Source organism: Equus quagga, chromosome 9 (genome assembly GCF_021613505.1).
Source record: "Equus quagga isolate Etosha38 chromosome 9, UCLA_HA_Equagga_1.0, whole genome shotgun sequence".
NCBI classification, from domain to species: domain Eukaryota; kingdom Metazoa; phylum Chordata; class Mammalia; order Perissodactyla; family Equidae; genus Equus; species Equus quagga.
Window position 1 is genome coordinate 109641565 of NC_060275.1, and position 27432 is coordinate 109668996.

Sequence of the window (27432 nt, forward strand, 5' to 3'; positions counted from 1 at the left end):
ACTGTAAACACACATTGATGATTTGCTTTATATACATAAGCTGCTTTTGGAAGTGTTTTTCCTCTGGGATATTTAAATAAAAATAGAATAATTAGTGTTCTGTTTTAGGGACCAATCTCTCCTTTCCTACATTAGAGTATATAAATATATATATTTTAAAAAATATATGTATCTTCTTTTCCTTTGGAATCTTATAAAATCAGGTCATGGAGTAATGTGTTGCCATGGCAGAATCTTATTTAAGCGTCTGTATTCTTTGCAAGCCTTCGGTTGCTTTACGTCCTGACTCTTGTGGCTTTCTGTTTCTTCTCTTTCTTTTTGGCCACCCAGCATTTGCCATCTCATTGTTTTGTTGCTCAGTTCCTGGCACCCCCCGGTTGCCTATCATGTTCTCAAGCTGCTGAAGACATTTAGTACAAACTCAGAGAGGTCACTTTGAGAAAAGCCTTTTATTCCTCCCTGCTAAGAAGGTAGAAAACAGTCAAAACAACAGGAGATCTTCCTGATTTTAGCCACATTTGAAAAGAGATTTAAATTTACTTCTATTTGACGTTTCTGGACTGTATACTTTGTGTCAGGACCTGTGTCAGTTCCTTTTTAGAGAAATGGCAAGAATATAGGTAAATTGTTTATTTTTTTTAAACTTAAATGCTCCCTCCATCCGTACCCCCAACTCATTCTTCTCTCAAGTAGTCCTTTCAGGCTCAGAAAAATGTGTGTAAATTGCATAGGTCTGGTGATGGCCTTTCAATCACTTTGAAATCTCTAACATTTTCCTCTTTACTTTTTCTTAAGTCTTTTGTATCTTAAAATATTCTCCTCTGACTCTAAATTCCTCTCTATCTACTAGTACCACACCTCTTTCCTTTATAGTCAAGTTTCTGGGAAGGGTATTTTATATTCAATATCTTTGTATTTCTCTTTTCCCAATCATCTTTTTCTCAAATCTACATTCATTTGCTTTCTGTCCAACCAATGAAATTATTCTCATGCGGATTACTCTATCTCTGCTGCATAACAAACCATACCAGAACTTGATTGCTTACAGCAGCAACAACTGTCTATGCTCTCTCTTGGGTGGGTGACTGGGCTCAGCCGGGCAGTTCTTCTGTTTCACATGGCATTGGCTGGGTTACAGTCATCTGTAGGCTTCACTAGGTTGGAATGTCCAAGACAGCTTGAGAGTTGGTGTGGGGGTGTCAGCCAGGAGGTTGGCTGGGCCTGTTGACCAGAATGCCTTGGTTGTTTGCTATGTGGTCTCGCAATGTGGCTTGGACTTCTCACAGCCTGGTGGCTGGGTTCCAAGGGAGCATTCCCAAGTGCAAAGGCAGAAGACAAAGGTGTCTTAAGGACTAGCCTAAGAAGTTTTACAGTCTCACTTCTCTCCTCATTCTTTTGATCAAAACTGGTCACAGAGCCAATAAAACTCAAGAGGAAGGGAAATAGAGTTCATCTCTTGATGGGTTGGTGGCATGATCACATTGCAAAAGAGCTGTGGGATGCTGCAGCCATCTTGTAAACACAGTTGCTAAGGATATCCTACTTGACTCAACCAATCCTCCATAACATTAGAACTATTGGCCATTCTCCATGGTTACTGGTGCTGCTGCCTCCTGGTTCCCTTTCTATCCCTCTGCCTACTTATCTTCAGCCTTCTCCATTTGTTCTTCTTTCCCTCCCTATTCCTGGCATGTTAGTGTTCCCCAAGGTTCTTTACCTTCATGTCTTTTCATTTTCCATTTCTTTCTTAGAAAGTCATATCCACCCTCATGGTTTAAACTTTGATTTATTCATTCATTTGACAAATATTTATTGAAAAACTAGTATGCATATACCACCTGCACAACCCCAAAAGATACCATTTACATTGGAGTTTTTATCTTGGCTGTCCATGTCTGTGCTTATTTCCAGCATATCTATTTTATATCATAACAATGGTTCTCAGTGGGGGGTGATTTTGCCCTACAGGGGATGTTTGGTAATGTCTGGAGACATTTTTCATTCTCAAAACTCAGTCTTGGGGAGCTACTGGCATCTAGAAGGTAGAAACCAAAGCTGCTGCTAACTACCTCCAGTACGTAGGACTGCCCCTCACAGCAAGAATGATCTGGCTCATAGTGTCAATTGTGCTAAATTGAGAACCTCTGTCTCTATCTGTATCTGCAGTGCAATTTCTCCTTGAGCTCCAGATCCACATTCCCAGTGGTCTGTCTCTCTCAGGCTCTAGGAATGCCACCATGATCCACCTGATTGGCCTTCCTCCCTCCAGGCTCACATCACTCCAACCCACTTTGCACGGTGCTGTCAGAAGTACTGATTTTTTGATGTAGCACAGACAACTAAACATCTCTCCTGATTTGAAACTCATCAGGGATCCGCCGTGGACTTCAGATAATGTTTAAACTTTCTAATGTGGTCCACAAGATATTTTATGATTGGATTTCTTTCTCATTTCCCATTGTATCTTTCTAGTCCTTTTTAGTTCAGCCATCCTGGCTGCCCTGTGGTTTCCAGAATGTGCTGTGCTTTCTTATGCCTCTTGACCTTTACATGTGCAGAAATGCCCCTATGGCAGGGAGTGTGGCCAACTCTCCTTCAACTCTAGGCTCAAGCCACTTCTTCCTGCAAGTTTTCCTGTATCGCTCCCTCCTATTCCTCAGCCCCAGGCTAGAGTGGGGGCTCCTCCTTTTTGTTCCTTCTCTGAAGACCCATAAATGCCCCTGCCTATGTCTCATTCCCCTGTAACAACCATAATGCCCTCCTGTTGTATTTGCTTTTTCTGCTTATGTCCTGCCAACCAGACTGGGAACTTTTTTGAGGTCACTGGATTGCCTTTGCCTCTACAGTGCTTGTACAGGTTTGGGGTTTAATAACTGTTTGTTAAATAAAAGAAGGCATCCAGGGGGACCACTTCTCCTCTTCCAAGTAGGAGCTACTTGTTGTTAAAGATACTGCACTTAATTCAAGAAATGAATTGGAAGTTGCATATTTACCAATGGTATAATGGTTGAATAAATTATGGTGAATCCATGTTGTTAAATATTTTTCAGCTATTATATAGGTTGGAATACTCTGAATTAAACCAGAAAGAAGTCTGTGATGTATTACTAAGGGGAAAATGCACGAAAAATTTTTATGGTATAATATAAAGAAGTACACACATCTCTATACGTTTGTATATGTTTGAGCATTGCACATATGGAAAGATATGCTTCAAAATGCCTTGTTTACATTGCCTCATTATTGTAATTAACAATCAACAGTTAAAAAGTAAGCAATGGCATTCAGAAATTAGTTTCAAGACCAGATATGAACTTGTAGACAAACAATAAAGATAGGAGATAGTGTAGAAGAATATTATTTTAGTAGCTTAGGGAATGTTTACAAAGTGGGTATCTCTTTTCTTGTGTGTCTGTTGAATGCTTATGTATGCATAGAAACAAGTCTGTAAAGATTTAGAACAAAATATTAACAGTAATACTTTCTGGGTGGCAGATGATTTTTATTTATTCTTTTGGCTTATCTGTATTATTTAACTTCAGAACAATGAGCACATCTTATTTTCATAATAGAAATAACATTCTCTCTAAAAATAGAAGATAGTACAAAAAGAACTGGTACCGTTACGCTCTTATCTGAACACTCAAGACTTGAAAAAGCAACACAAGTATGAAGTTATTACAAAATGAATCCATTTGAGAACAGCAGGTACTACATAAGATTTTTGTTCCTTTCTTGTAGCAACGACTGAAGGAAGAGAAGGAAGCCAAGCGGGCACGTTTGGATGGTCGGCATGACTACCTATTTGCCATTGTAGCTTCCTGCGTGGACCTGAACAAAACTGAAGTGGAAGATGCCATTCTCGAGGGGAATCAGGTGCGATGCATTTGAGTTCTCACTGACTTGATTACGGAGGGCGCAGAGGGTCTGTTGACACTGTCCTATGTCAGGATCCATGCTGAGCCTCAGAGGAGGGCATCTGTTTTGACATGGACAGGACTCCATTCTGACTCTGTAAAAGTGATGGCAGGATAAGCTTAGGGCTCTCCAGCTCTCCATGTTGAATGGGAACTTATAATTGTCATTTGAGTTCCACGATTCTGACCATGATGTCTGCATCTCTCTACATCCAGTGAAGCCCGGCTGAAGTACCATTTTGGAACCAGAGGTTGCAGAACAGAATCTCCTCTCAGCTACTAATTTATCTTTTTTGGCGTTTATCCTGTTCTAATCTGGGAGATTGAATTGTGCCATAGTTTCCTGGATTTGACTTTGGTTTGGCAGCTGAATCTTGTTTCTTTTTCTTCCTGACCTTGATTTCCATTTTCTGCCATGATCTCCCTCTAAAACCTGGGATATAATTTGCTTGGTGATTTGACCACGGATGGGGAAGACAAAACTAGGGGAAGATATAATTTCCTGGGGCTGTAAGGAAGGCCTCCCAGGACGCCTGTGATCACTCCTGAAGTTTTTTTACATTTAAAAAGAGAGAAAGCGGGCTCAGCCCCGTGGCCTAGTGGTTAAGTTCAGCACTCTCTCCTTTGGTGGCCAGGGTTGGGTTCCCAAGTGCAGACCTACTCCACTCATTGGTGGCCATGCTGTGGCAGTGACCCACGTTCAAAATAGTGGATGATTGGCACAAATGTTAGCTTAGGGGCAATCTTCCTCAAGCAAAAAGAGGAAGATTGGCAATGGCTGTTAGCTCGGGGTGAATCTTCCTCAGGAAAAAGAAAAAAGAAAGCAAACAAGGAAGCCCTTTTTGTTGTCAGGGATGTCACACTGTTGATAATGCTTTTCAGTAGTAGGCTTGTAAATGTTTAACAACCAGCTTTGGGAAAGAGGGTGGAGGGAGGTACTATTTTGAGTATTTGCTGATTTCCATGGCCCCAACCATGGCTGATTCCAACCTACCAACATGGTGTTACTAAATGCTAAGTTGGGAACTGTTGTGATCAGTTGGCTGCCGTGAGCCAGTATGAGCCAGCTCCAGCATTCAACTGGCTTTGTACCTTCCTACTGTGCCACTCTGGTAGGGTTAATAGGAAGCAGTGGAACAATTAAGGGTGGACAACACTCAAATGGTTAAACTACAGGATGAATCAATCAGGAGTTGAAGAAATGTCCTTTTCTTCCTCTTTTTCCTCTTCATCACAGCTAACATTTATTGCATATTTACCACGTGTTAGTCTCTGTTCTAAGTGATTTTCATCTTATATACCATTTAATCTTCATAATACCAGGAGGTAGATAATGTTATTCCCCAAAAATGAGGCATAGAGGGAGAGAAGGTTACACACCCTGCTTCCCAATTCAGACATCTGGATTGGGGATAATACAGGTGGAATAAATGAGTAAAAGTTCTGAACTGTAGGAAGCCCAAGTCAAACTGCCGTATCGTATTCAGGACCCAGAAGTGTCAGAACCTGGAGGGGTAAAGGCAGCATCCTAGCTCAGGCTCAGAAGCAAGGCTAGGGAGGTAGGACTTTCAATACTGGCCCTGGTGGAAGTATCTTCTTTACCACATTCTTTACTTGGAAGTTAATCTCAATGAATCCATCCTGCTCGTCCTCATGGCATCCTCAACCAAGGAAATGTGACAAGGAAAACAGAGCAACTTGCTTTTCCTTATACATGATGGTTTTATTTATAACATGGTAGAAATTGAAGGAGGCTCATTTTCAAACTTAAATTTCAGCTAGATTTTATCCTTTAAAAAATTTTTATCTTAAATTGTGGTAAAATACAACATGAAATTTACAATCTTCATCATTTTCTAAGTGTACAGTTCAGTAGTGTTAAGTACACTGACATTGTTGTGCAAGCAATCTTCAGAACTCTTTTCGTCTAGCAAAACTGCAACTCTATGTCACTAAACAACAACCCCCTCTCCTCCTTCCGCTGCCCCCTGGAAACCACCCTTCTACTTTCTGTCTCTACGAGTTTGCCTGCTTTAGATATAGCCTACAAGTGGAGTCATACAGTATTTGTCTTTTTGTGATGGCTTATTTCACTTAACAAAGTGTCCTCAAGTTTCATTCATATTGTAACATGTGTCAGAATTTCCCTCCTTTTTAAGGCTAAATAATATTCCATCATATGTATATAGTGCATTTTGCGTATCCATTCATCTGTCAATAAGCAGTTGGGTTGCTTCCCCCTTTTGGTTACTGTGAATAATGCGGCTATGAACATGAGTGTGCAAATATCTCTTCGAGATCCTGCTTTCAATTCTTTCGGGTATACCCAGAAATGGAATTGCTGAATCATATAGTAATTCTGTTTTTAATTTTTTGAGGAACTGCCATACTGTTTTTCACAGTAGCCTCACCATTTTACATTCCCACCAATAGTATACAAGGGTTCCAATTTCTCCACATCCTTGCCAACATTTGTTGTTTTCTGTTTTTTTGATAGTAGCTATCCTAATGGGTGTGTAGATTTTATAGTTTTTCTTCTCATTTGAATTCCAAACTGTACTATTTCATTCAACATAAGACCCTCAAGGACCATCCATGTTGTCACAAATGGCCGGATTTCATCATTTCTCATGGCTGAGTAGTACTCCATTGTGTATAAATATCACATCTTCTTTATCCATTCGTTCCTTGATGGGCACCTAGGTTGCTTCCAAGTCTTAGCTATTGTGTATAATGCTGCAATGAACATAGGGGTGTCAGTATCTTTATGCCTTTGCATTTTCAAGTTCTTTGGATAAATACCCAGCAGTGGGATAGCTGGATCATATGGTAGATCTATTCTTAATTTTCTGAGGATACTCCATACTGCTTTCCATAGTGGCTGCACCAGTTTGCACTGCCACCAGCAGTGGGAGAAAGTCAAATACCGTACAATCTCACTCATAAGTAGCAGATAAAAACAACGACAAACAAACACATAGCAATGGAGACTGGATTGGTGGTTACTATGGGGGAAGGAAGGGAGAGGGAAAAAGGAGTGATTAGGCTCATATGTGAGGGGATGGACTATAATCAGTTTTTGGGTGGTGAACATGATGTAATCTACACAGAATTCGAAATATATTACGATGTACATCTGAAAGCTATATATTGTCATAATCCAATGTTACTGCAATAAAAAAATTTAAAAAATTAAAAAAACAAAAACAAAAAACTCTACTATTGACTATGTGTGGAAGTGCTTCCATTGGTAGCAGGCCGGTTGACTGACTTCTAGACATGCAGTGAACCTCAGGGGCGGGGCTAAATTCCAGGCTGCTGTTAGATGAGTGTTCTGTAGTCATGTGTGTTCTCATGGCAGTTTTCAGTGATTATTGCAATTTCATTGTAATTATCCCTAGTGTGTTAGACTGGGTTTTGAAAGGTTTGTTCTCTCTTTCTGATCTGCAATTGAGTGACAGTGAAACATCTATATTTATATCTGCTATCAACAGCTTAACACTTTAGGAAATTAGTGAACAAAGAGGGACAGTCTCTTCAAACGTGTGTATATAGCAAATATTTTTATGATTAATGGAATTACTTCTTTGAATTGGATCTTCACTATGGTGAGACATTTATTCTTTCATGGTTTTTATGTTGAAAAATATATGATCCCATCTATGTGGTTTGGATTAGATGCAGTCCCATCTGAATAAGAAAGCTGGTAGTAAATGCTGATTAACACAGTTTCTACGTCAGAACAAAGTCCTTGCCTTGCCTTTCCTTTTCCCCAGATTGAAAGAATCGATCAGCTTTTTGCTGCTGGAGGCCTTCGTCACCTCATGTTTTACTATCAGGACGTGGACGTAGCAGAAACAGGTAACCAAATTTGATGTGACATGACATAACCCAGAAATGTGTTGTTCGGCTTATCCAAGGATGGCATGAAGGAGGGCCGCTGTGAGAACTTCCGCCCTGGGAGGTGGGACAGGTGGGGAGGTGTGGAGGGTGAGGCCCCAGGGGAACGGGTTCTATTTTCAGCCCAAGCAAAGGGGACAGATAATGGTGAGTATTCAGCCTGGTTCTTCTAACTTTATTTGGGATGTTTTGTTTCCTTTTGCAAGCTGTGCTGGTGATTGGTGAATAATAAAGTAGTTTGCATTTTGAGACTTCCTTTCCTTACATGCTAGTTCATTCTATGTAGTTATGTTCTAGGACTTCTTATGGCCGTCTGTGTTTTCTCTAGATAGGCACTATTTCCTTTAAACATTGGAATTGTTGCCAGTAAGTGTAACATGAGTTTTCCAGTTAAATATCATATTATGTTTATTTTCTACTGACTGTGATTCAAACTGTCATACTGAATGACAAGTTCAGGCATTTTCACTTAAGAAAAATTTCAGATCTTTGTGTGGATTCAACTGGCATATCCCCATTCAACTTTTATGTGGATTCATATAATTTTAAAGCCAAAGTAGGGACATAAACAAATATATTATGACTGTATTAAAATATCATGTGCAGTCCTTTTATGACCTTTTTGAAGAAAGGGAAAATAGTTATTGCTGTTGGCATATAGTATGACTATGTTTCTTTGTTTAAAAACTGAGGAAATTATATATGCATACTCCAAATGACTGGCATTTTCTCCAAATTATCATCTGATATTTTGTGGTTAGAAAATCCATTACATTTCTAGTGAAAAATCAAAACAAGACAGAAGTTTTGAATTCTATCCCCAAATGTAAGCCTAAGTCAGTTCACCCATGGACTAGGCACTGAGTGAGTCTGGCCTTTGTGTATCAACCTTACATTGAACAAGAAGAGTTCATGGGATGTAAACATAAACGGAGGTTTATTTTTGTTTCCTACTCTCCCTTTAAAGCTTTTCGGTGGGAGTAGCTTTTCTTCTGAACTTGGATTAAAATTCAGACAATCCCATGACTTTCTGGATATTTTTGGATAAGAAGAATTCCTATGGTCACTTCAGATTACAGACACAATTTCAATTCAGAAACTGAGAATACCTAGTTAATCAAAACTAGTTGATCTAAAGTTAAATATTCCCCACTCTTGGCCCTCCCTCTTTCTTTCATCCCCTCTCCCTCGCAGCAGGGGCCTCTGAAGGTCGGGATTTGCCATGGGAGAGGAGCGTGGGGTCCTCCTCTGTTTCCTGAACTTATCCCTACCCCTTGTCCACATCATGTTAATCACAGTTTCTGACTGTGTCAGGCTCGAAGCAGGACAGACACAAGAGGTAAGACGTGTCAGGGAAGTTTTTGCTTGAGTGGCACTATCTTGTGCTGGCTGACCTGGCTTTCCCTGGGCCTTGCTCAGATGAGAAAACTCAGGCACAGAAAGATTAACTGACTTACCCAAGGTCACATGGCTAGGAAGTGCAGCCTGAGACTGGAGCCCTGGGAGTCTGACTCTAGAGCCCACACTGTTCACCACGCTGCTCTCCTGCCTCTGCATGATCCTGACTCTAGCAATATACTGAAGGGCCAGCCAGACTATGACAGAGGATGAGAAGCAGGGGGAGTGGAGGGCTGCAGTTTTGTAGTCAGAGATGGTTTTTGATCTTGGCTCTGCTACGTGTTGGCTGTGTGACTTGGGACAGGTCACAGCTGCCTTCAGGTTTGTAGTAAGTTTTAATAACAGACAAAGTGTCAAGCAGAGGGTCTGACACACAGCACCAATAGATGCTGTCCCCTCTCTCTCCCCTTCTCACTTCCCCTTCTCACTGTCTCCTCTCTCTCCCCTTCTCATCTCCTTCTCATCATTGAAGATGGAGAGATGACTTTTACAGCTGTAGCAAGAATCTGCTCTGGACAAAACTCTCTTATTCCTGTGCCTCCCATTCCTGTTTTTTTCCTGGAGCAACAATTTTGAAATGAACCTATGATCTAGAATCAAACAGATCCTTTTAGATCCCTTTAGAGTTCAGGTTATAGATTGCCCAGATGGTGGACCTTCTAGGGCACATGGACAAGGCAGCATGACAGTATTTTAACAAGAAAATTTCATTCCAAGAGGCAACCATGTGGACTGTATATAGCATTTGTGAAACTAAAATTCTTTTGCATTTGTAGGACAACTTGGCTCTCCCACAGGAGTAAATTCTATTTCTGGAAAGATTAAAAAACCTAAGGTGTTTGTGACCGAGGGAAAAGATGTTGCTCTTACAGGGGTATGTGTCTTCTTCATCAGGACCGACCCTTCCAGAGCCATCACCCCTGAGAACATCCATCGGGTAAGGGGCAAAAGCAATCCTTTACCCCGAATTACCAAAATCACATAAATTTTACAAAAACATCCTTCCCTATGGAGACAACCATTGTGTTCATTAAATATTTAAAACTACTTTCAAAGAATTATTTTTAAAAGCATTTAAAACAAGTAATTAAGAGGACGTTTGCTTTAAATCTGTTGAGTAAGAGGGCTTAATATTCAATTTATTAACAAAAATTGATATAACATTATATGTGTGTATGTTCACATGTGCGTATATGTGTGTGTGTGTAACAGTGAAGTCTGTCCTTTTAGAAAGTATTCCCCATACGTAATTTACTTAGTGTCAAATTTCATCCATTTAAAAGTGGGTATACAACTTTATTTTTTGTGCGAAGTAAGGTCTTCTGTACCAGTCTCGCCTGCCCTCAGTGGGTGCATAATCTGCTTGGAGCAAATAACTGGTAAACATCCTGTGTCTACTTGTTTCATGCTTTTATTTTGATGATTGCAATTTAGAATAGTATAAAGCTTACGTCTTAATCAAGGTGTCAGAATAATAATTTGCTGGATTGAGAGACTGAGCATACAAATGGCCAATGGCTAGACCATATAGAAAATAGAACTTTGACCAAGAACTTGCAGCAAGCTGCCTGGGAAACCGACTCCCTTACCTGCAGTAAACAAGCAGGTAGCCAGCCTGCTATGTCAGACTTGCAGGAAGCCAGCGAGGAAGCTACACGATAGTTGCTCTAACAATCGGCCAGCAGGGCCAGGACTTGATTGATGGCTGACAGCTTCCCTAATTTTTGTCCCCACTTCCAGCTTGGGACCAGCCAGAGAAACCCAAATGTGTACCCCTAACCAATCACACAGGATATCCCCTTTCTAGCTAGCCTGCCTCCAGCTTCCCCATGCCAACAGCCTCTGTCTGGGGCACACCTTCCCTGTTCTCCACTGTGAAGCTTCCCCACTCCTCTGCCTGCCTTTGAGTCTGCCAGATGCAAGTGATGTGGTCAACTCCCTTGCTCTAGCAAGCTCTGAAAATAATAGCCTGTGTTTTTCTCATTTGATTGGTCCTCACTTATTTCCATAGGATATTTGGTTAATTAACACATTCAGAAACGACTTAGTAGCTGTGTTGCAACTGAGGATAATCTTTATGGTAGAGCATCCCCTAATCGTTTTCCAGGAGGTGAGCTTCAACATGTTGGATACCGCAGATGGAGGCCTGCTCAATAGTGTGAGACGTTTGCTGTCGGACATCTTCATCCCTGCTCTCAGGGCCACGAGCCATGGCTGGGGTGAGCTCGAGGGTCTGCAGGAAGCATCCAACATTCGGCAGGAGTTCTTGAGCTCTCTGGAAGGCTTTGTGAGTGTCCTGTTGGGCGCGCAGGAGAGTTTGAAGGAGAAGGTAAGAACAAATACGTTATTCTTTCACAAATAGTCAGATGGTGAACTAATGCAACATATAAATGCATAATCCTTCTCTTGGATGGTCTTAATTCCACTACCCTGCAAATCTTGAAAAAATGTCGTGGGCATTTTTATGATCCCCTCAAGATCTGGCAGTGACTAGATTTAAGTTCCTATAGTTTATAGTGATTAATACATTAGGGGTTCCATAGAAATGTTGGCTGTGATGTAGGGCTTTACTCAGTCATGTCAGATGTTTGACTGCAGAAAGAAGAGTATGAAATGCTTGCGGCATTGTTCTGCATTTGAGAAGGAAAGGGGTTGGAACCAGAGAGAGAGAGAGAGAGAGAGAGAGAGAGAATGTGTGTGTGTCTAATGGGTGGATGGTGGGTAGGGATGGAGGAAATCCTGAAGAGAAGGGAGGAGAGAGGAATTGATATCTCGAGAGAGTAGATCTGGTCCTGTGGTCCAGCTAGTGACCAAAGGGCCTTTAAGAATAAGTTTGGCAAATGTGGAATTTAGCTTCCATAAAATTTGTGCTAGCTACAATAAGCCTGTGTAAGTGATTACTCAGGGTAGAGGGTGGTGGATGCGAAACTGTGACAGATGACAGCCCAGATCAGGCATGTATCGGAGGTAGAGAAATGGATCCCGTGATACCAGTGACAATGTAGCACTCACCACGCTCCAGAGGATACTGAGACCTGTTGGGTCCTATTGGGATATTGGGCCAGAGGGAGGCATTAAACTTTCTAAAGGATGTGGAATGCAGGAGGTGGGTAATTTTATCTGGACAGGAGCAGGTTGATTCCAGCTAACGTCTGAGTTGTATTTCCTATTAATTATGATGCAGGCCATACTAAAATGCAAGTTGAACCAAATTAAATTGCTGTTCTACTGAGAAAAGCCATGCTTTCATATAGTTCCACTTCATATTGTAGTAGAGGTATTAAACAAAGGGTGGGATGGATCCCCACACAGGAGGAAGGCAGTGCCACTTCATGAAGCCCAGAGCCCTCCCCTGTGGAATGAAGGAGTCTTCTAGATGTGGCAGGAGGAAGGTGCAGTGTCGGGGAGGCAGGGGTGGAGGCTGGGAGGTCCTTCCAGTCTGGAGGCAGCCTCAAGGCACAGGGGTGTAGAGCATGTGGCTGCCCTGGTGGGTTTTTGGAGCTCTTGAGAATGTAGTAAAGTGAAAAACACTGAGCAGGGAGGCCAGGCTCAGGGAGGACAGAGCAGTGCCTCTGAGCCCCATGTGGATGGGGCAACACAGAGCTTCTGAGCAGGGGTGGGCTTGGGAACCAGGACTGAGGGCCATCAGGGGTCAGAGCTGGCAGGCCTTAATTAGGAAGGCAAGTAAAGGAAACAGGAAACCTGGAGGGGGCCGGCCAGATTGCTACAGTGTCCCCTTGCAGCAGGCCTCAGTAGCGGGCTACTACCTCATCCCACAGGCCTCTTTTGGCTGGTTTGAAGGGGGCAGAGTGTGAACCCAGCATCTCCCCAGCCTGCACCTTCCACACATCCCAGCACACTCTTTGGTTTTACCTTGGTTTACCAAGAAGCTCTTAGGGCTGGGCTTTGTGAAGGGCTCCTCGGCCATGTTGGCATTTGAGGGTGACAAACAGCCATACCCTTTCCTGCTGGTTCTGAACCAATTGAGAGAAATATACTAGCTCTCTTGTTGGTATAGTGGGGTTGGACCTGAGATATGAATTTAGAGATTTACAGTGCCAGGTGCACCTTTACCAGAAGGCCAATGTCCTTATCAAATATTAAGGTCCATTTTGTGTTATATGTGTTTAAAGATACACTAGGTTTCTTTCTTTCTTTCTTTTTAGAGGAAGATTAGCCCTGAGCTAACATCTGTGTCCATCTTCCTCTATTTTATATGTGGGATGCCTGCCGTATAATGGCTTGATAAGCGGTACACAGGTCCGCGCCCAGGATCTGAACCAGTGAACCCTGGGCTGCCCAACCCGAGCGGATGAACTTAACTGCTGCACCACCGGGCTGGCCCCTTACACTAGATTTCTTTATCAAGTCAAAATCCAACACCCGGCCTTCCCTACCCCCTTCCTCTCACTCTCCCCAATGAAATGAATTTGTGTTTTTGCTATTGGTTAGTTTCAAAGAAAAATGTGATAGATTATAAATCACCCCTCCCCTCAATCAATTTCCTTGAAGCTCCTCCACTTTCCTTGGTTTCATGAGTTGATGCTTTAATTTCTAGGTTCCTTATCCATTCCCAGATTCTATGATCTTATGACTCTCTATCTCTCTAGTTCACTCTTTCTTTTTTCTTTTGACCACAAATTTCATGTCAGAATCAATCCTCTCAAGTGGTGTCCTTAATACATGGGGAATATTGGGCATTATACGTTGCGCTATGCTTTCGTGATCTTTCTTCAGGGAGAGGGGAGTTGAGACTAGAGGATTCCCTTAAGATCCGTCTAAGCCGAGGGGTCAATCAGAAGTGTGTTAGTGTGTGTGAGTGTGTGTTTATAAAAGCATCCACTTATTATTTAACTTTCATTTTAATTAGGTGAAGCTTCAAAAGTGTGACATATTTGAACTGAAAACCCTGAAGGAACCAATAGACTATTTGACTCTAGCTAACAACCCTGAGACTTTGGAAAAGATAGAAGGTTGTATGAAAATATGGATCAAACAGACAGAACAGGTAATTTTCAGAAACCAAACATCAGTTTCAGATGCCATGTTACTGAACAAGTGAATGGAAGAAGGTGTATCATATGCCATTCCCATATGCCTAAATATTTTTATCACAAGTCCCTAAAAAGTTGACAGGTTCAATGTGGTTTTAATTTATAGTCATTAGTAAAGAAGAGAGAGTAAGAATTCTAAGAGGTGAATGTAAGTGACTTTATATACTTATTTAACTAGAAGACTGAATGTCGCCAATTTTTTTCTCACGGTATAATTCACTTTGGTGAGAAACTGTAGAGGTACCAGGAGTTTTCCAATTCAGCATGTCCTCCAAAAGGGAGCTTTAGACTTAACTTTCAAAAAAAATATTTTCAGAAAAGTCCTAAGTGAAGGTGGACTTTGCATCAAAAATTAAGCACAATGAAAATTAACCAACTTAAGGCGTGGGGGCTTTCCAAGGTTATACTGCTGAGAGCTTATAGTAAGTGAACAGCCAAGGCTGAGGTCAGGTCCTCCAAAACTTCATTAAAGCTCCTTGCGTAAATAGTTTACAATTAGAACCAGGCAACTAAATTTTTGTTGAAGTAGTAAAAGGCTGTCATTTGAAGCATGCAAATGAATGAAAATATATCATGATTCAAAAAACATAATTTACTTATTTCCTTACTTTTTTGCTTATGTATAACTTTCCTATCTCCAGTCCAACTCAATGGTTTATGGTTCTCCTGTGCATTTACAGGTCCTTGCTGAAAACAATCAGCTGCGGAAGGAAGCGGATGACCTTGGGCCCCGAGCAGAGCTGGAGCACTGGAAAAAAAGGCTATCCAAATTTAACTACCTTTTGGATCAATTAAAAAGCCCGGATGTGAAGGTTGTGTTGGCAGTGCTCGCTGCTGCCAAGTCAAAACTTCTGAAGGTTGTCAGCCATTTCTTTTTGCTTTACGAAATGGGAATGAAAATTCTCTATGTGTATTTTCATGTCATAGAGTAGTTAGGAACATAAATATGTTATTATAACTTTATGAAAAAAATTTAAGATTGGATAATATTGCCTTTTTATACTTTTGGATACTGTGGAAATAGCCTTTGAATTAAAGGTATTTGTTGGTGTATATATATATGTATATGTATTATTAGAGGGCATTGCATATAATTAAGATGTAACATAATAACATAATTTTATATATATTATGAATTCAGACCAACAAGGAATAGTAATTAATGAAACTTACCTTAGCTATGTTTTTTTTAAATCCTAGTATATTAGTTTTATATCGCTGTGTAACAAATTACCCCAAAACTTAGCAACTTAAAACACACATTTATTATCTCACAGTTTACGTATCAGGAATTTGGGTGCAGCTCAGCTAGGTGCTTCTGACTCTGGGTGCCTCAAGTCTCTCATGAAGTTGCAGTTGGGCTGTTGGCTCATCTGAAGATTCAGCTGGGGCAGGATCTGCTTCCAAGTTGTTCATGTGGTTGTTGCAGAATTTGATTTCTTGCTAACTATTGGCTGGAGGCTTCCTTCAGTTCTTTACCACATGGGCCTCTCCACAGGGCGGCCTCCAACATGGCAGCTGGCTTCCTTTAAAGGGAGTAAGTCAGAGAGTGCAAGAGAGCACCCCACATAGAAGCCATGGTCTTTGGTAAACTAATACCAGAACGGACATCCCCTCACTTTTGTCACATTCTATTTATTAGACGTGAATTACTAGATTCAGCCCATGATCAAGGGCAGGGGATGACACAAGAACATGAATACCAGGAGTTCATGATCATTGGGGACCATTGTAGAGGCTGCCTACCACACCTGGCATTGGTGCCATAAAGACACGTTAGCTATTTGCATGGATGTTTCAATCTGTGAAAATAATTTAAATAATCAATAATAATCCATTTCAATGACCGTGCTTTAGATTTACCTTGTATCATTGCTCAAAGAAATATAGTCATTCATTGGGTTACAGTTCAGAAATATTAATAGGGGGACTTCCATGAAGTCAAATGAACATGTTAGCTTGTGCTAGATAATTTCCTTTCACTTCTCCCACTCTTAGATATCTTTCCATTTTGAAGTGTCTGGCTCATAGCACAGTCCCGGCATATGGTTGGCAGTTAATAAATAATTGCCATATTAATGGATGAACAGAAGTATAGGGTTATAAGGAAAAGGAGTTCAGATTAGAATGGAGGGAAGATAGAAAATATAGGGGTGAGGTACAAAGTGGATCCAGTAGCCAGTGGAGGAGAGAAGGTATGTGCTTAAAGGGAGGTGCTGCCCTCTTGATCCTCTGTCTTAGTTATTGAACAGATTTTGTAAGAGAAGGCCTTGAAGAGATGATTTTAAAGATATAGTCAAAAATTTTAAATTGCTCTTCAGTGTGGCAATGTCCTTCATCTCTCTGGATTCAGTTTTATGCAAGATGTACAGGACAAACTGAAGGTGTGACCCAAGTAACTTGTGGTGACTCTTAGCAGCTTTAAATTGGAAGTTCCTCTGTTAATAATTGCATGAAAATTGCTTTCCTGTGTTGTGCTTAGACTTGGCGGGAGATGGATATTCGAATCACTGACGCAGCTAACGAAGCGAAGGACAATGTCAAATATTTGTACACACTTGAAAAGTGCTGCGACCCCTTGTACAGCAACGACCCTGTGAGTTAAAGAGTTCTACTCCCTTAGTCTACTGATGGTCCTTTGATACTAGCCGAGTTGAATATGAGGTTTGGTTTGTTGATACTACAGCTTGTTGGAAAAGTCTTAGAAACCTCTTTTATTTTCAAGAAAATTGTATATATATACATGTCTATATTTCTATCCATCTATCTATCTATAGATCTATCTATCTATTGAAGGTGTATATGTCATGTTATATTTTAAAAACATTTATTGCATATTCCATTAAATATTGAAATTGACGTTCTGGACTATACTCAAAGAACTGTAGGAAGACTCATTGCTGTTTTTTCTTTATCTTTTAACTTTAGGAAATGCCTACTTTTATTTATTACAAAATGGACTGTTAACACCACCTCCTTGTCATTAACAGAAAGCTAATGCATTGAAACCATTCATTGCACTAACTGCATGCATTAACTGCATAGGAATAAACGATGCAAATAAAATTACCAATTAAATATATTTATGTAAAGTATTAGATAATATTTTAAAAATTTAAATAAAAATCTCTTAGTTAAATTTTATTCTAATGAAGATAAAATGATTAGACCTTAGAATTTTGCTGAACTTGGTAATTGTTTCCCTGAAAACTTTTGTGATGTCTTCCAGATATCCATGATTGATTCTATTCCTACACTTATCAATGCAATTAAAATGATCTATCGTATCTCTCATTACTATAACACCTCTGAGAAGATCACGTCTCTCTTTGTAAAGGTAGGTGCATGGTGTAGAGTCCATGGTCACTTATATTTCTTTACCAATGGTCAATTTTTTGATAATTAAAAATTACCGCATTAGCACAATTCAGTAACTATGTAGTCTACAATTTTAAAAAAGCTTAATCTCTCAAGAGAGATAGAATTAAGTTTATGTGAGAGGCTGATTCTAGCAAATCATAAAACATTATTTCTCAAAGTCATTATATTAATATATATTGTGTTATATAATAAAAATTAAAAAAGATTCTTTTTTGGATTTTCTTTTTCTATGTTATTTAGCACATTATTTATTCCTATTGGGTAATTTTAATTAAGAAAAACTACATTTTACTGGCTACCTCCTGTTTCATATTTTATATGCCACTGTTTCAAATTTATTTGATGCCACAGTTGTTTACTTGATGTTATTAGAACAGTAATCATGGTAATAAAAGCCACTGCAATGTTCTAGTAATCCATAAAGCAATTATAATGATTTTGCCAAAAAACATAGCAATGTTTAAACCTTATGTCCTAATTCCTAAGTGTTTGTGGTGAGCACTATTGCTTTTCCCATTTTGAACATTCTCAAAAAAGTAAATGACTTTTTCACTACCAAGGCAAAAATATTAAATGTTGTATCAAGATAGAGGCATTTTCAACTCATCAGGACTTGTGTTGTGTATAACTAATGCAGTAGGAGTCATGATTCTTCCTGGGAATAGGGACATCTAGCCTTGAGAGCTCAAGGGGAGACTTCCTTCTGCTCTCGTATTTAAGCAGAAAGGTGGGAAATCCACTAGATCCTTTCCCAACTTCTTCACACTTTAAAACTATACGTTAGGGTCATAGGGGATATTCCCTGGGGAGACGTCTCAAGGCCAATATGCATTATTACTCTAGGTTTCATGTGTATTAATGCAAGCCTTGTTTTTGAACAAAATTGTGAAACTACCATCTACCTAAATTTCAAAAACATTTCATTATGGAAATTTTGAAGAGGTACAAAAGGAAAGAGAATTGTAACCTGAACCCTCGTGTACATATCATCCAGATTCAGCAACTATCAACACACGGCCAATCTCATCCCACTTACACTCCTGACCTTTTCACTGCAAATCCCAGCCACCATATCATTCCATGCATACAGCAGTCATCTAATTTTCCTTTTAATTTATAAAAAAGTCACCAAGAAAATTCTGAAGTTTTTTTAAAGTTGGGAGGGATGAATAAAATGTTAGAGGTTATTTGTATTAGCTTTAATTTTCTCTATTTCCTTCTCCTTTTGACATTTCTGCTACAGATCATGTGGCATGAAACGATCGGGGGGACAATCCTTTACGTGGCACTTAGAAACTGTGAGTTAAAATATAGAGCAAGCCACCTAAGGAGATGGGGGAAATTCAACAGCTTTTAGGTAGAGAAGTGAATCTTTTCGTGGTTGGTTAAGACTTTCATCCAGCATAAACAAGGTGCCCCGAATTGTTGATTTCCCATAGCACTTCTAACTCTGTGATTTCACAAATGATTTTGACAATACATGTGTGAAATCTACAAAAGTCGAACAAATAGAAGCAGAGAGTAGAATGATGGCTGCCAGGGGCTGGAGGGTGGGGCAAACGGGAGATGTTGGTGAAAGGGTACAAACTTTCAACTATAAGATGAATAAGTTCTGGGAATCTAATGTACAGAATGATGATTATAGTTAATAATACTGTATTGTATACTTGGAAGTTGCTAGGAGAGCAGATCTTAAGTCTTCCCTACACGTGTGCGCATGCACACACACTCACACACTCACACAGACACAAATGGTAACTATGTGAGGTGACGGATGTGTTAATTAACTTGATTATGGTAATCATTTCACTGTCTATACGTATATCAAACCATCACATTGTATACCTTAAATATATACAATTTTTAATTGTCAATTATGCTTAAGTAAAGCTGGGGAAAAAAGGGTTAGTGCTTGATCATAGTTGCGATGGGAAAAAATAACCCCAAAGTTCCGGTTCACAGGCTGTCCACTCTGAGAGGTAGAAGAGTTAAGGACCCTCTGATCCACTTTATAGCTGATGGCTGTTTTATGTACATAACATGATTTTATTGGGAAACTTCAGGTGACCAATCAGATGATATCTGCATGTAAAGCTTATATTACCAACAATGGAACCGCTTCCATCTGGAGCCAGCCACAGGATGCTGTTGTGGAAAAAATATTATCTGCGATTAAACTTAAGCAGGTAATGGTCAGCCTAATATTTAGATAACGTTTCATTATTTTTATGTTGTTTTTGCCAGTGCATCTTAAATTGTTATCATATTATTGGTTGTTAAGAAGAACAGTAATTCTTTACCATTAAGAAAATTGAATATTAATAAACCTTTCCAGAAAATTCATTCACTTATTCTACCCTCTTTGCGTGCCTACTATGTCCCAGCACCACACCAAGTACTGGAGATGCAAAGATGACTGAAATGAGGTAGTTTTCCCTAAGCTTCTTATAGACTAATAGGGAGATAGACATACAGTGAGACTGTTATTAACATGGTAGGACCAAGGTCGAAAGACTGCATCTTTGAGCTGCATCATGAATAATTAGAAATTTACTAGATTGGAGGATGGCAAAAGATGATATTCCAGGCTGATGGACGAGTAAATACCAAGGGATGAAGCTGTGAAAGGGCTTGCAATGATAATCCATCCTAAGTTTGCCATCACCTTTACTTAAGAGAATAAGGTTGATATCTTTGTTATGTTCCCTTTCTTATATTTTGCTTTTTTATTTTAAGGAATACCAGCACTGCTTTCACAAGACAAAACAAAAGCTTAAACAAGATCCAAATGAAAAACAATTTGAATTTAGTGAGATGTATATTTTTGGAAAGTTTGAAACTTTCCACCGACGCCTTGCCAAGATAATGGATATCTTTACAACATTCAAGACGTATTCAGTCCTGCAAGATTCTAAAATTGAAGGGCTGGAAGAAATGGTCACTAAATACCAGGTATTCTCCTTTAAATTTCTACTCTTATCCATAACTAAAACTTTAATGTTTTATGGAAATAACTGTACTTAGAATGATTCAAATAGTCCTTAATGTAAAATATAACCTCATCGCCCTTAAACAATAAAGAAATTCAATTAAATTTGTTTGAGAATTGTATAATGGTGCTAATATGTTCTTTTCAGGTGTGTGGTTATGAGAATGACTTCCCAATGGCCTAAAATTAATCCTCGTTAGTAAAAGCATTTTCATTAGTAGCGCAAGAAAAATGTTTAAATATGACATTATTTCATTTATTCATGCAAGAAATATTTAATGAAGCATATACTATGTGTCAGGCACTAGTTGGCACTGAGTTCTGAGTGGCAGGTGATTATTTCTGCATTTAAGCATTTTATTTGGACACATGTTAAAAAATAAAAGAGACTAGATTTTATTGTAGCTCTACCACTCCTAATTATTTTGACTTCTAACTGCTTCATCTTTTAAGGGTATACATGTGACTAATCCTGGTTTATAAAGTGGGCACAGTGATCTAATGATGTTTTGAAGATTTTTTAAAAACAATTTACAAACAAAATGTGTTTTAAATTCTTGATGGGGATGTAGTGAATTTTTTTCTTGTTTGGGGACAGTGACACTAAAACTTGAATTTGAAAAGGATCATATAATTTATTGCTATACAGTAGTTTTTGTACTCTAACAGTTTAGGCCAATATAAGGAGTCTCTTTCATTTCCTGAGTACACCAGATTTTGGAAGAGAAAAAGAGAAGACCTTTTTTATATAGCAGGAAACATTTTAGGTGGGCTGTGTGTAATCTGCAAGGTGGATAATCTATACTTTGAAATCGACAGTTTTTCAAGACAAAGAGAGAATATGTCCATTAATTTTTCAATTTGGAATTTATTTGTTTTCTATTCTTAATGAAAAATAACTTTGGAACATATTGCAAAGTTTATTTTTGAATGAGAAGTTGAGTTATACGTCTAAATGCAGATAAAGACCATTCTAACCTGATAAAAATACTGGGAGGAGAAACGGCTTTGAAATCTAACGTGAAATACTGATTAGAATGGATGTGCCAGAGGGAAGTGAGATAAAATGTAGATGGTTTGTGAAAGCATAAGGGGAGATTTTTGTGTATTAGTCCCAGTGTTGGAAGCTCAAAATGAAACTCGGGTTCCTTACACGGCTGTCAAGGCTCTGTCCACCCCTCCTGCCTCCTTACTGGCTCCTTTCTCCTCATTGCGTGTTCTCCAGACACAGGACAGGTCAGTTCGGCCCACTTTATGGTTTGCAGAGCTTCTTTTCTGCAAAGTTCTGCCCTTGGATCATCACATGGTTATTTCCTCCATGGGCGCCAGATGTTAATTTAAACAATTGTCTCGATTAAGTTTTCCTTTGTCTCTGTTTCCCCTCAATCACTCGATGTCACATTACTCATTTTATCACTGTCTGAAATGATCCTGTTCATTTATTTGTGACTTACATACATTCTGACCCCTTTTCCCTACCAAGGATGTAAGTTTCCCGAGGGATGTTTGTTCTGTTCATTCCTGTATCTTCAGAGCTTCCTGGCACCTAGTAGGTGTGCAATAAATATCTGTCAAGTAAATGATTAAGTAGGTTGAGTTTGACTAGTTGGTTTAAAGGTCGTGATTAATCAGTTTATTCACTTAATTTAGTACTCTTAAGTGACCATTAAATCCAATCATATAGTAGAATTTTCTAAGGTCCCCAAATCTTTTCTTTTTTTTTTTGGTGAGGAAGGTTGGCTCTGAGCTAACATCTGTTGCCAATCTTCCTCTTGTAAGTGATTCTAGTTCTTCTATGTGGGATGCTACCACAGCATGGCTTGATGAGTGGTGTGTAGGTCTGTGCCCAGGATCTGAACCCACGAACCCTGGGCTGCCATAGCAGAGTGCACGAACTTAAGCACTACACCACAAGGCCAGCCCCCTCCCCAAATCTTTTTAATTACCCCATTGAAATGTAATGCAGCTTTTCCGTACTTCTTTTAGACATTTCATATAATACAATGGGTCATATTCTATATATACAACTTATAAATTGAACTCATTTTGTAGTTATATAGCGTGAAAGTGTAGGTTGTTTTAACTAGTAAACTTGATTCACGAAGTTATGCAGTTTATACACTTTTGTCTGTTGAGAGATTTGAATTGATGGGTAAATGGAAATGACTTTGAAGAGGAGATTGTGGAAGGAGGGCTAACAGTCTTCATAAAAATTATATGCCTGTGTCAACAGTGTGGGCTCCCGAGTTTGAGAATGGCTTAGAATCTGGTTAAGAGTGATCACAGAGCATTATAGCTCATTATTCAGAGCAAACAAAACTTCAGATAATAGTATTTTCAAGGAGATAAGTTGCCTAATTTGTACTTTTGTAGTCACAGACTGCAGCTTTGCAGGGTGGGAAGAAGCAATTAATTCTAGAGATTCTTTAAGCGGTAGATTGTGGTTTGACATTTTATTTAAGATACTTGAGGCTTAGAAGATAGTATTTCATCTATAGATATTATAACCGTTTTCTCCCTCAGTTTGTGTTCTGTTAAAGTCTTATTTACTTTCTGAGGAGATTTAACCTTTTTAATAAAAAAAATCTTTTAGTGCATTCTCCTCTGGGCTTCTTTTTTATTATTTCAGATGTGATTAGTAAGAAATTTTTAGAGAAAAGCACCTTTCTCACTTTTAAGATGTAGTTTTTATTTTATATTTTTCTTCAAAAATGCATAAAACCTCATGAAAATGCTTTCCAAATGATTTCTTTGAAGGCAGTAGGCAACGTTCTACTGCCTGGAATAAGCATTAAGCAATGTGAGTCATTAAAGAAATAAGGCTCCTTTTAAGTGGATTTTTTGAAAATGATTCTACAGGTTCTATGTTTAAAGGTCATTTTAATTAAGTAATGCAAGAATATTAAAATATTGTCTTATTTCTTTCATCGCTTTTCAGAGTATTGTTGCCACTATAAAGAAAAAGGACTATAATTTCTTAGACCAGCGGAAAATAGATTTTGACCAGGATTATGAAGAGTTTTGCAAGCAGACTAATGACCTTCATGTAGGTTGTATAATAAATTCCTGATGACAGTCGTGTGTTTATGTTTTCCGTATGTATAATGCTGCTAATCATTACCCATTCAGAGGGGAGAGACGTCTTCATCGTGGAGGTGACCGATGGCAACCTCAGCCTGTGTTTTGTGATTTCAGATTAATAATTGAAGGCTCTTTTTCATGGATTAAAGGGTCTTAAATATAGCTTTGGATAATGATCTGTAATCACAGACTTTTGCATGTCTTCCATTCTAGTTCTTAGAAAATTGACTTTCATCTTCTGTTGAAACGTAATGCTATTAGAATATAGAAATTTGTTACCATTTGTTTGTTACTTTATAGCAATGATTATGACCAGAGGTTGCCTAAGCAAACGGTCAGCAATGGCTGCAGATCCCAAAGGCAGGGCTGCAACTGGCCTTAGAAATAGCGGCACTAGGACTGACTCAGACTCTGGACCCCTTTCTCCCTTCCTTCTCTCGTTCCCCACCCCTACTCCTACTCACTATTACTGCTAGTACACAGACCAGCCATCCTGACCTCCAGTCCACATGAGCAGCGTATGGCCACCTTCAGCTGCTGAGAACATATCGGAGGACCAACCCCAGCTCTAAATGCCTAAGGAAGAGTTTGGGTTGGCCAGTTCTAGTGGGGTGCCTCACCCCAGGCATATCACTTGTGGGGTCATGTAGTAAAAGCAGGGGGATGGGACCCCCTCTGAGGTGGTTGGGAATGTTTGTATCAGAGAAGGGGAATCAAGGAGGGTGAGGTGGGGAGACAACCCAATAGATATTGACCATAATTCATATGCAGACTTCTTTTTATCCCAGTGAGGTGCAAAGTGTGCACCTTTCTGATTACAAAAGGAAAATGGCCATTCTGTTGCTTCTTTTCCAAAATTTTTGGTTTGAAATAAATTGGTATACCTCAAGGGGAAAAGACCTCTGAGGCATTTTTGGAGGGGTGCGTTCAATGGCAAAAGGAATCATCACAAAACTAGCTAATTCTATACATTAGGTTCTGATCTAAGCACGTTATAGGTGTTACTCCATTTAATTATCACAATAATCCTATTAAATTGGGTGTTCTTATTACTCTCATTTGTGGAGGAGGAAAAAGGTAAAGTGAGGTTCAGGGACTTGCCCAAAGTCACAAAGATAACAAGTAGTACAGTTGGGATTAAATGCAGGCATTCTGGCTCTAGGATTCAAGTTTTTAACTATTATGCTGTAAGACACTTTTCATTTGCTAGGACGATACAGTGCCTGTAATAATTTAAGCAGTGACCTCTTTTGGGGGCCAATTCAGACATAAGGACTTGATCTCTTGTTGGAAACTGATGGCCAGTGGCAGATCCTGATTCTCTGCTCCTTGGTCAGTGTTCATTTGTCAAGTCTTCATGTGTGTTTTCCATCAGTTTCTGATCACATGGTACTTCAGTAGATTATATGTGGAATATAGGTATTTGGTGAACACCTTGAGGGCAGGAATCGTATTCCTTCCTATCTGTGTCTTCAGGGCCTAGGGGATGGCACTTTATATAAATGGAGAGCAAAGAATGTTGGCTGAGTTAATGTGTGAGTAATGAATTAATAAGAACAAGACTTATTGCAATTAAACAAGCACTTACTGTACATCAATTATGTATTGAGCTCTATGCTGTGGGTTATGAATACAGAAATAAATTTAGTAGGTTTGCCCTCGAAGCTCACAGGCAGACAGAGGCAGACATGTGATATGATTGGAATATAAGTACATATATGTTAGAACAGAGTAATGAATATATCATTAAAAAAAAGACAAATAGTAGCTAAAATGACAAACTATGAAAGTATAATATTCTGATATTGCACCAGGAAGTAAGGATTCAAAGTGAAAAAGATAAAGTCCAGAGAAGTCCTAAAGAAACTTACAGGGAGGACAGGCCTCAGAATCTGAGAATTGCTACAACTCATACAGTAGGATGTGAACCTGGGAGGAAAATAATCCCGCACTTCTACTTACCCAGGATTAGGAAAGCCTTCAGAGAGAGGCTGTGCTTGATGCTAGAACGGTGTGTATGTTCTAAACGTAATGGAATGAGTGTGACGGAGAGACCTTTTCAAACCTGTGTCCACTTTTTATAATACCAAGAATATAATTTTATAATTGTTCTATGGCCTGGTTTTTAAGCATTAGTTATAGACATTGGTTCCTATTCTCCTTAATCTCTCTCTCTCTCTCTCTTTTTTAAATTCAACACTATTATTTATCTTATCTTCCATTTCAGAAATAGTCCATTTCTCTTTGGTTGGATGACTAGTTTTCCGTTGACTTCTTTGTCCCTTTTTCCATCCTCTTTCGCTTAACCAACCTTTCTACTCTCTCTCCTTTAAATCACACACCCACTCTCATGAATTCAGCCCTTGTCTTTATAAAACAGGAGTAAAAATACTGACCTTCCTATGACCCTGGATGGAGTGAGTAGGGGGGATGAGTCTTGGCGAGGAAGAATGGAGAGGACCAGTAACTGTGGTATCTCCAAGATGAAAGGCTGGAGGGTGGGGGGGGTACATGACTGATCTGAATTAGGATTGTGTTCAGGGCTCCACTGTCAAGGTGATTGGAACCTGGAAGCCTGTCCAGATTTAGGGTTCATGCTGGTACTAACAGGTCAAAGGGAGGCAGTACGTTGGAACCAGGTGGGCCATTGGAAGTCTAGAAGCCCACTGATTCCAGGAGGTAACGTAAGGCAGGACTTAGTAAAGGACAAGCTGTTAAGGTGGTAAACTGAGTTAAGAGAAAACTGAGTAGGAGCTGAGAGCCCAGATCTAACAAAAGGACTAGTATGAAGATTCCATGTCTGGACTCCAAAAGACTGTAAGAATGGACCAAAGGCTCAGAGAGAAAAGAAGACTAGTTTGAGGTTTTAGATGTTCATAGAGAACTCAACTTAGGCCTTTGTGAAGCCATAGGGTGGAAAGCAAAGAAAACCAGGTCCAGGTGTTGGGGCTCAGTAAAGATTTGCTGGTTTCTGATGTTAGAGGAGGGAATGGAAGCATCACCAATGTTCTAGTTGTGCATAGTTTATACACAGAGACTTCTTTATGTGGTGAAAACATCTGAGTGTTTATTTATGTAGGCTAACTGTACTGCTCTGTAGGGTGGGAAGATTTCTTGATCCTGGGATGTGGTGTTTACAGATGAAATAACATCACTTAAAAATATGTAAACATATATTTTTATATATACTTGTACATAAAGTGTACATATATAAAGTGTACATATATATATATATATATATATATACAAAATGTACATACGCTTTCAATAGAAGTAGCGAGAAGTACTGAAGGCAATATTATAATAGGCTTAGTGATCCTTCAACTTTTGGCTTTGGTGAATGGAGGAGGGAGAGTGCTACTTGCCTCCTAGATAGCGATGTCTTTTCCAGTGTAAAGTGTTTCTAGGGGTGTCCTGGATATTTCCGACTGGTTATCTTGTCAAATTACTTGTGTAAAATCAAGTTCATCCAGGTACTAATTCTGGCTGCATGTGCAGCTGGCTTCCGGATTTTATCACTGCAGGAATTAATGATCTCTTTAGAATTGCAGAGGCTCAAAACTTCTGTCTGGTAAATCGAGAAAAAAAAGATTGATTGGAACTTTACCTTGAAGCACAAAATAGAAAATAATGAAATAATGTTTTCTGCCTTTTATTTAATTCAATTTGGATTTTAATGACCACTCTGTGCTAAATCTTAGAATGAACAGAG

General features: G+C 39.3%; 1 protein-coding gene across 5 annotated transcripts in view; it reads left to right on the forward strand.

Annotated features, from left to right (window-relative positions):
• Positions 1-27432, forward strand: part of DNAH5 (dynein axonemal heavy chain 5) — a 266364-nt gene that overhangs the window by 54064 nt on the left and 184868 nt on the right. For 3 of the 5 annotated variants that reach the window (XM_046670920.1, XM_046670918.1, XM_046670919.1), the window contains 11 exons: positions 3742-3876; positions 7694-7778; positions 9992-10152; positions 11323-11544; positions 14086-14223; positions 14950-15126; positions 16752-16865; positions 17499-17606; positions 19714-19836; positions 20387-20602; positions 23578-23685. In XM_046670920.1, coding sequence (XP_046526876.1) covers positions 3742-3876; positions 7694-7778; positions 9992-10152; positions 11323-11544; positions 14086-14223; positions 14950-15126; positions 16752-16865; positions 17499-17606; positions 19714-19836; positions 20387-20602; positions 23578-23685 — 1587 coding nt within the window. Of the gene's footprint in view, positions 1-3741; positions 3877-7693; positions 7779-9991; positions 10153-11322; positions 11545-14085; positions 14224-14949; positions 15127-16751; positions 16866-17498; positions 17607-19713; positions 19837-20386; positions 20603-23577; positions 23686-27432 lie in introns of those variants that run through there. The other 2 variants (XM_046670922.1, XM_046670921.1) reach the window with 2 other exon arrangements.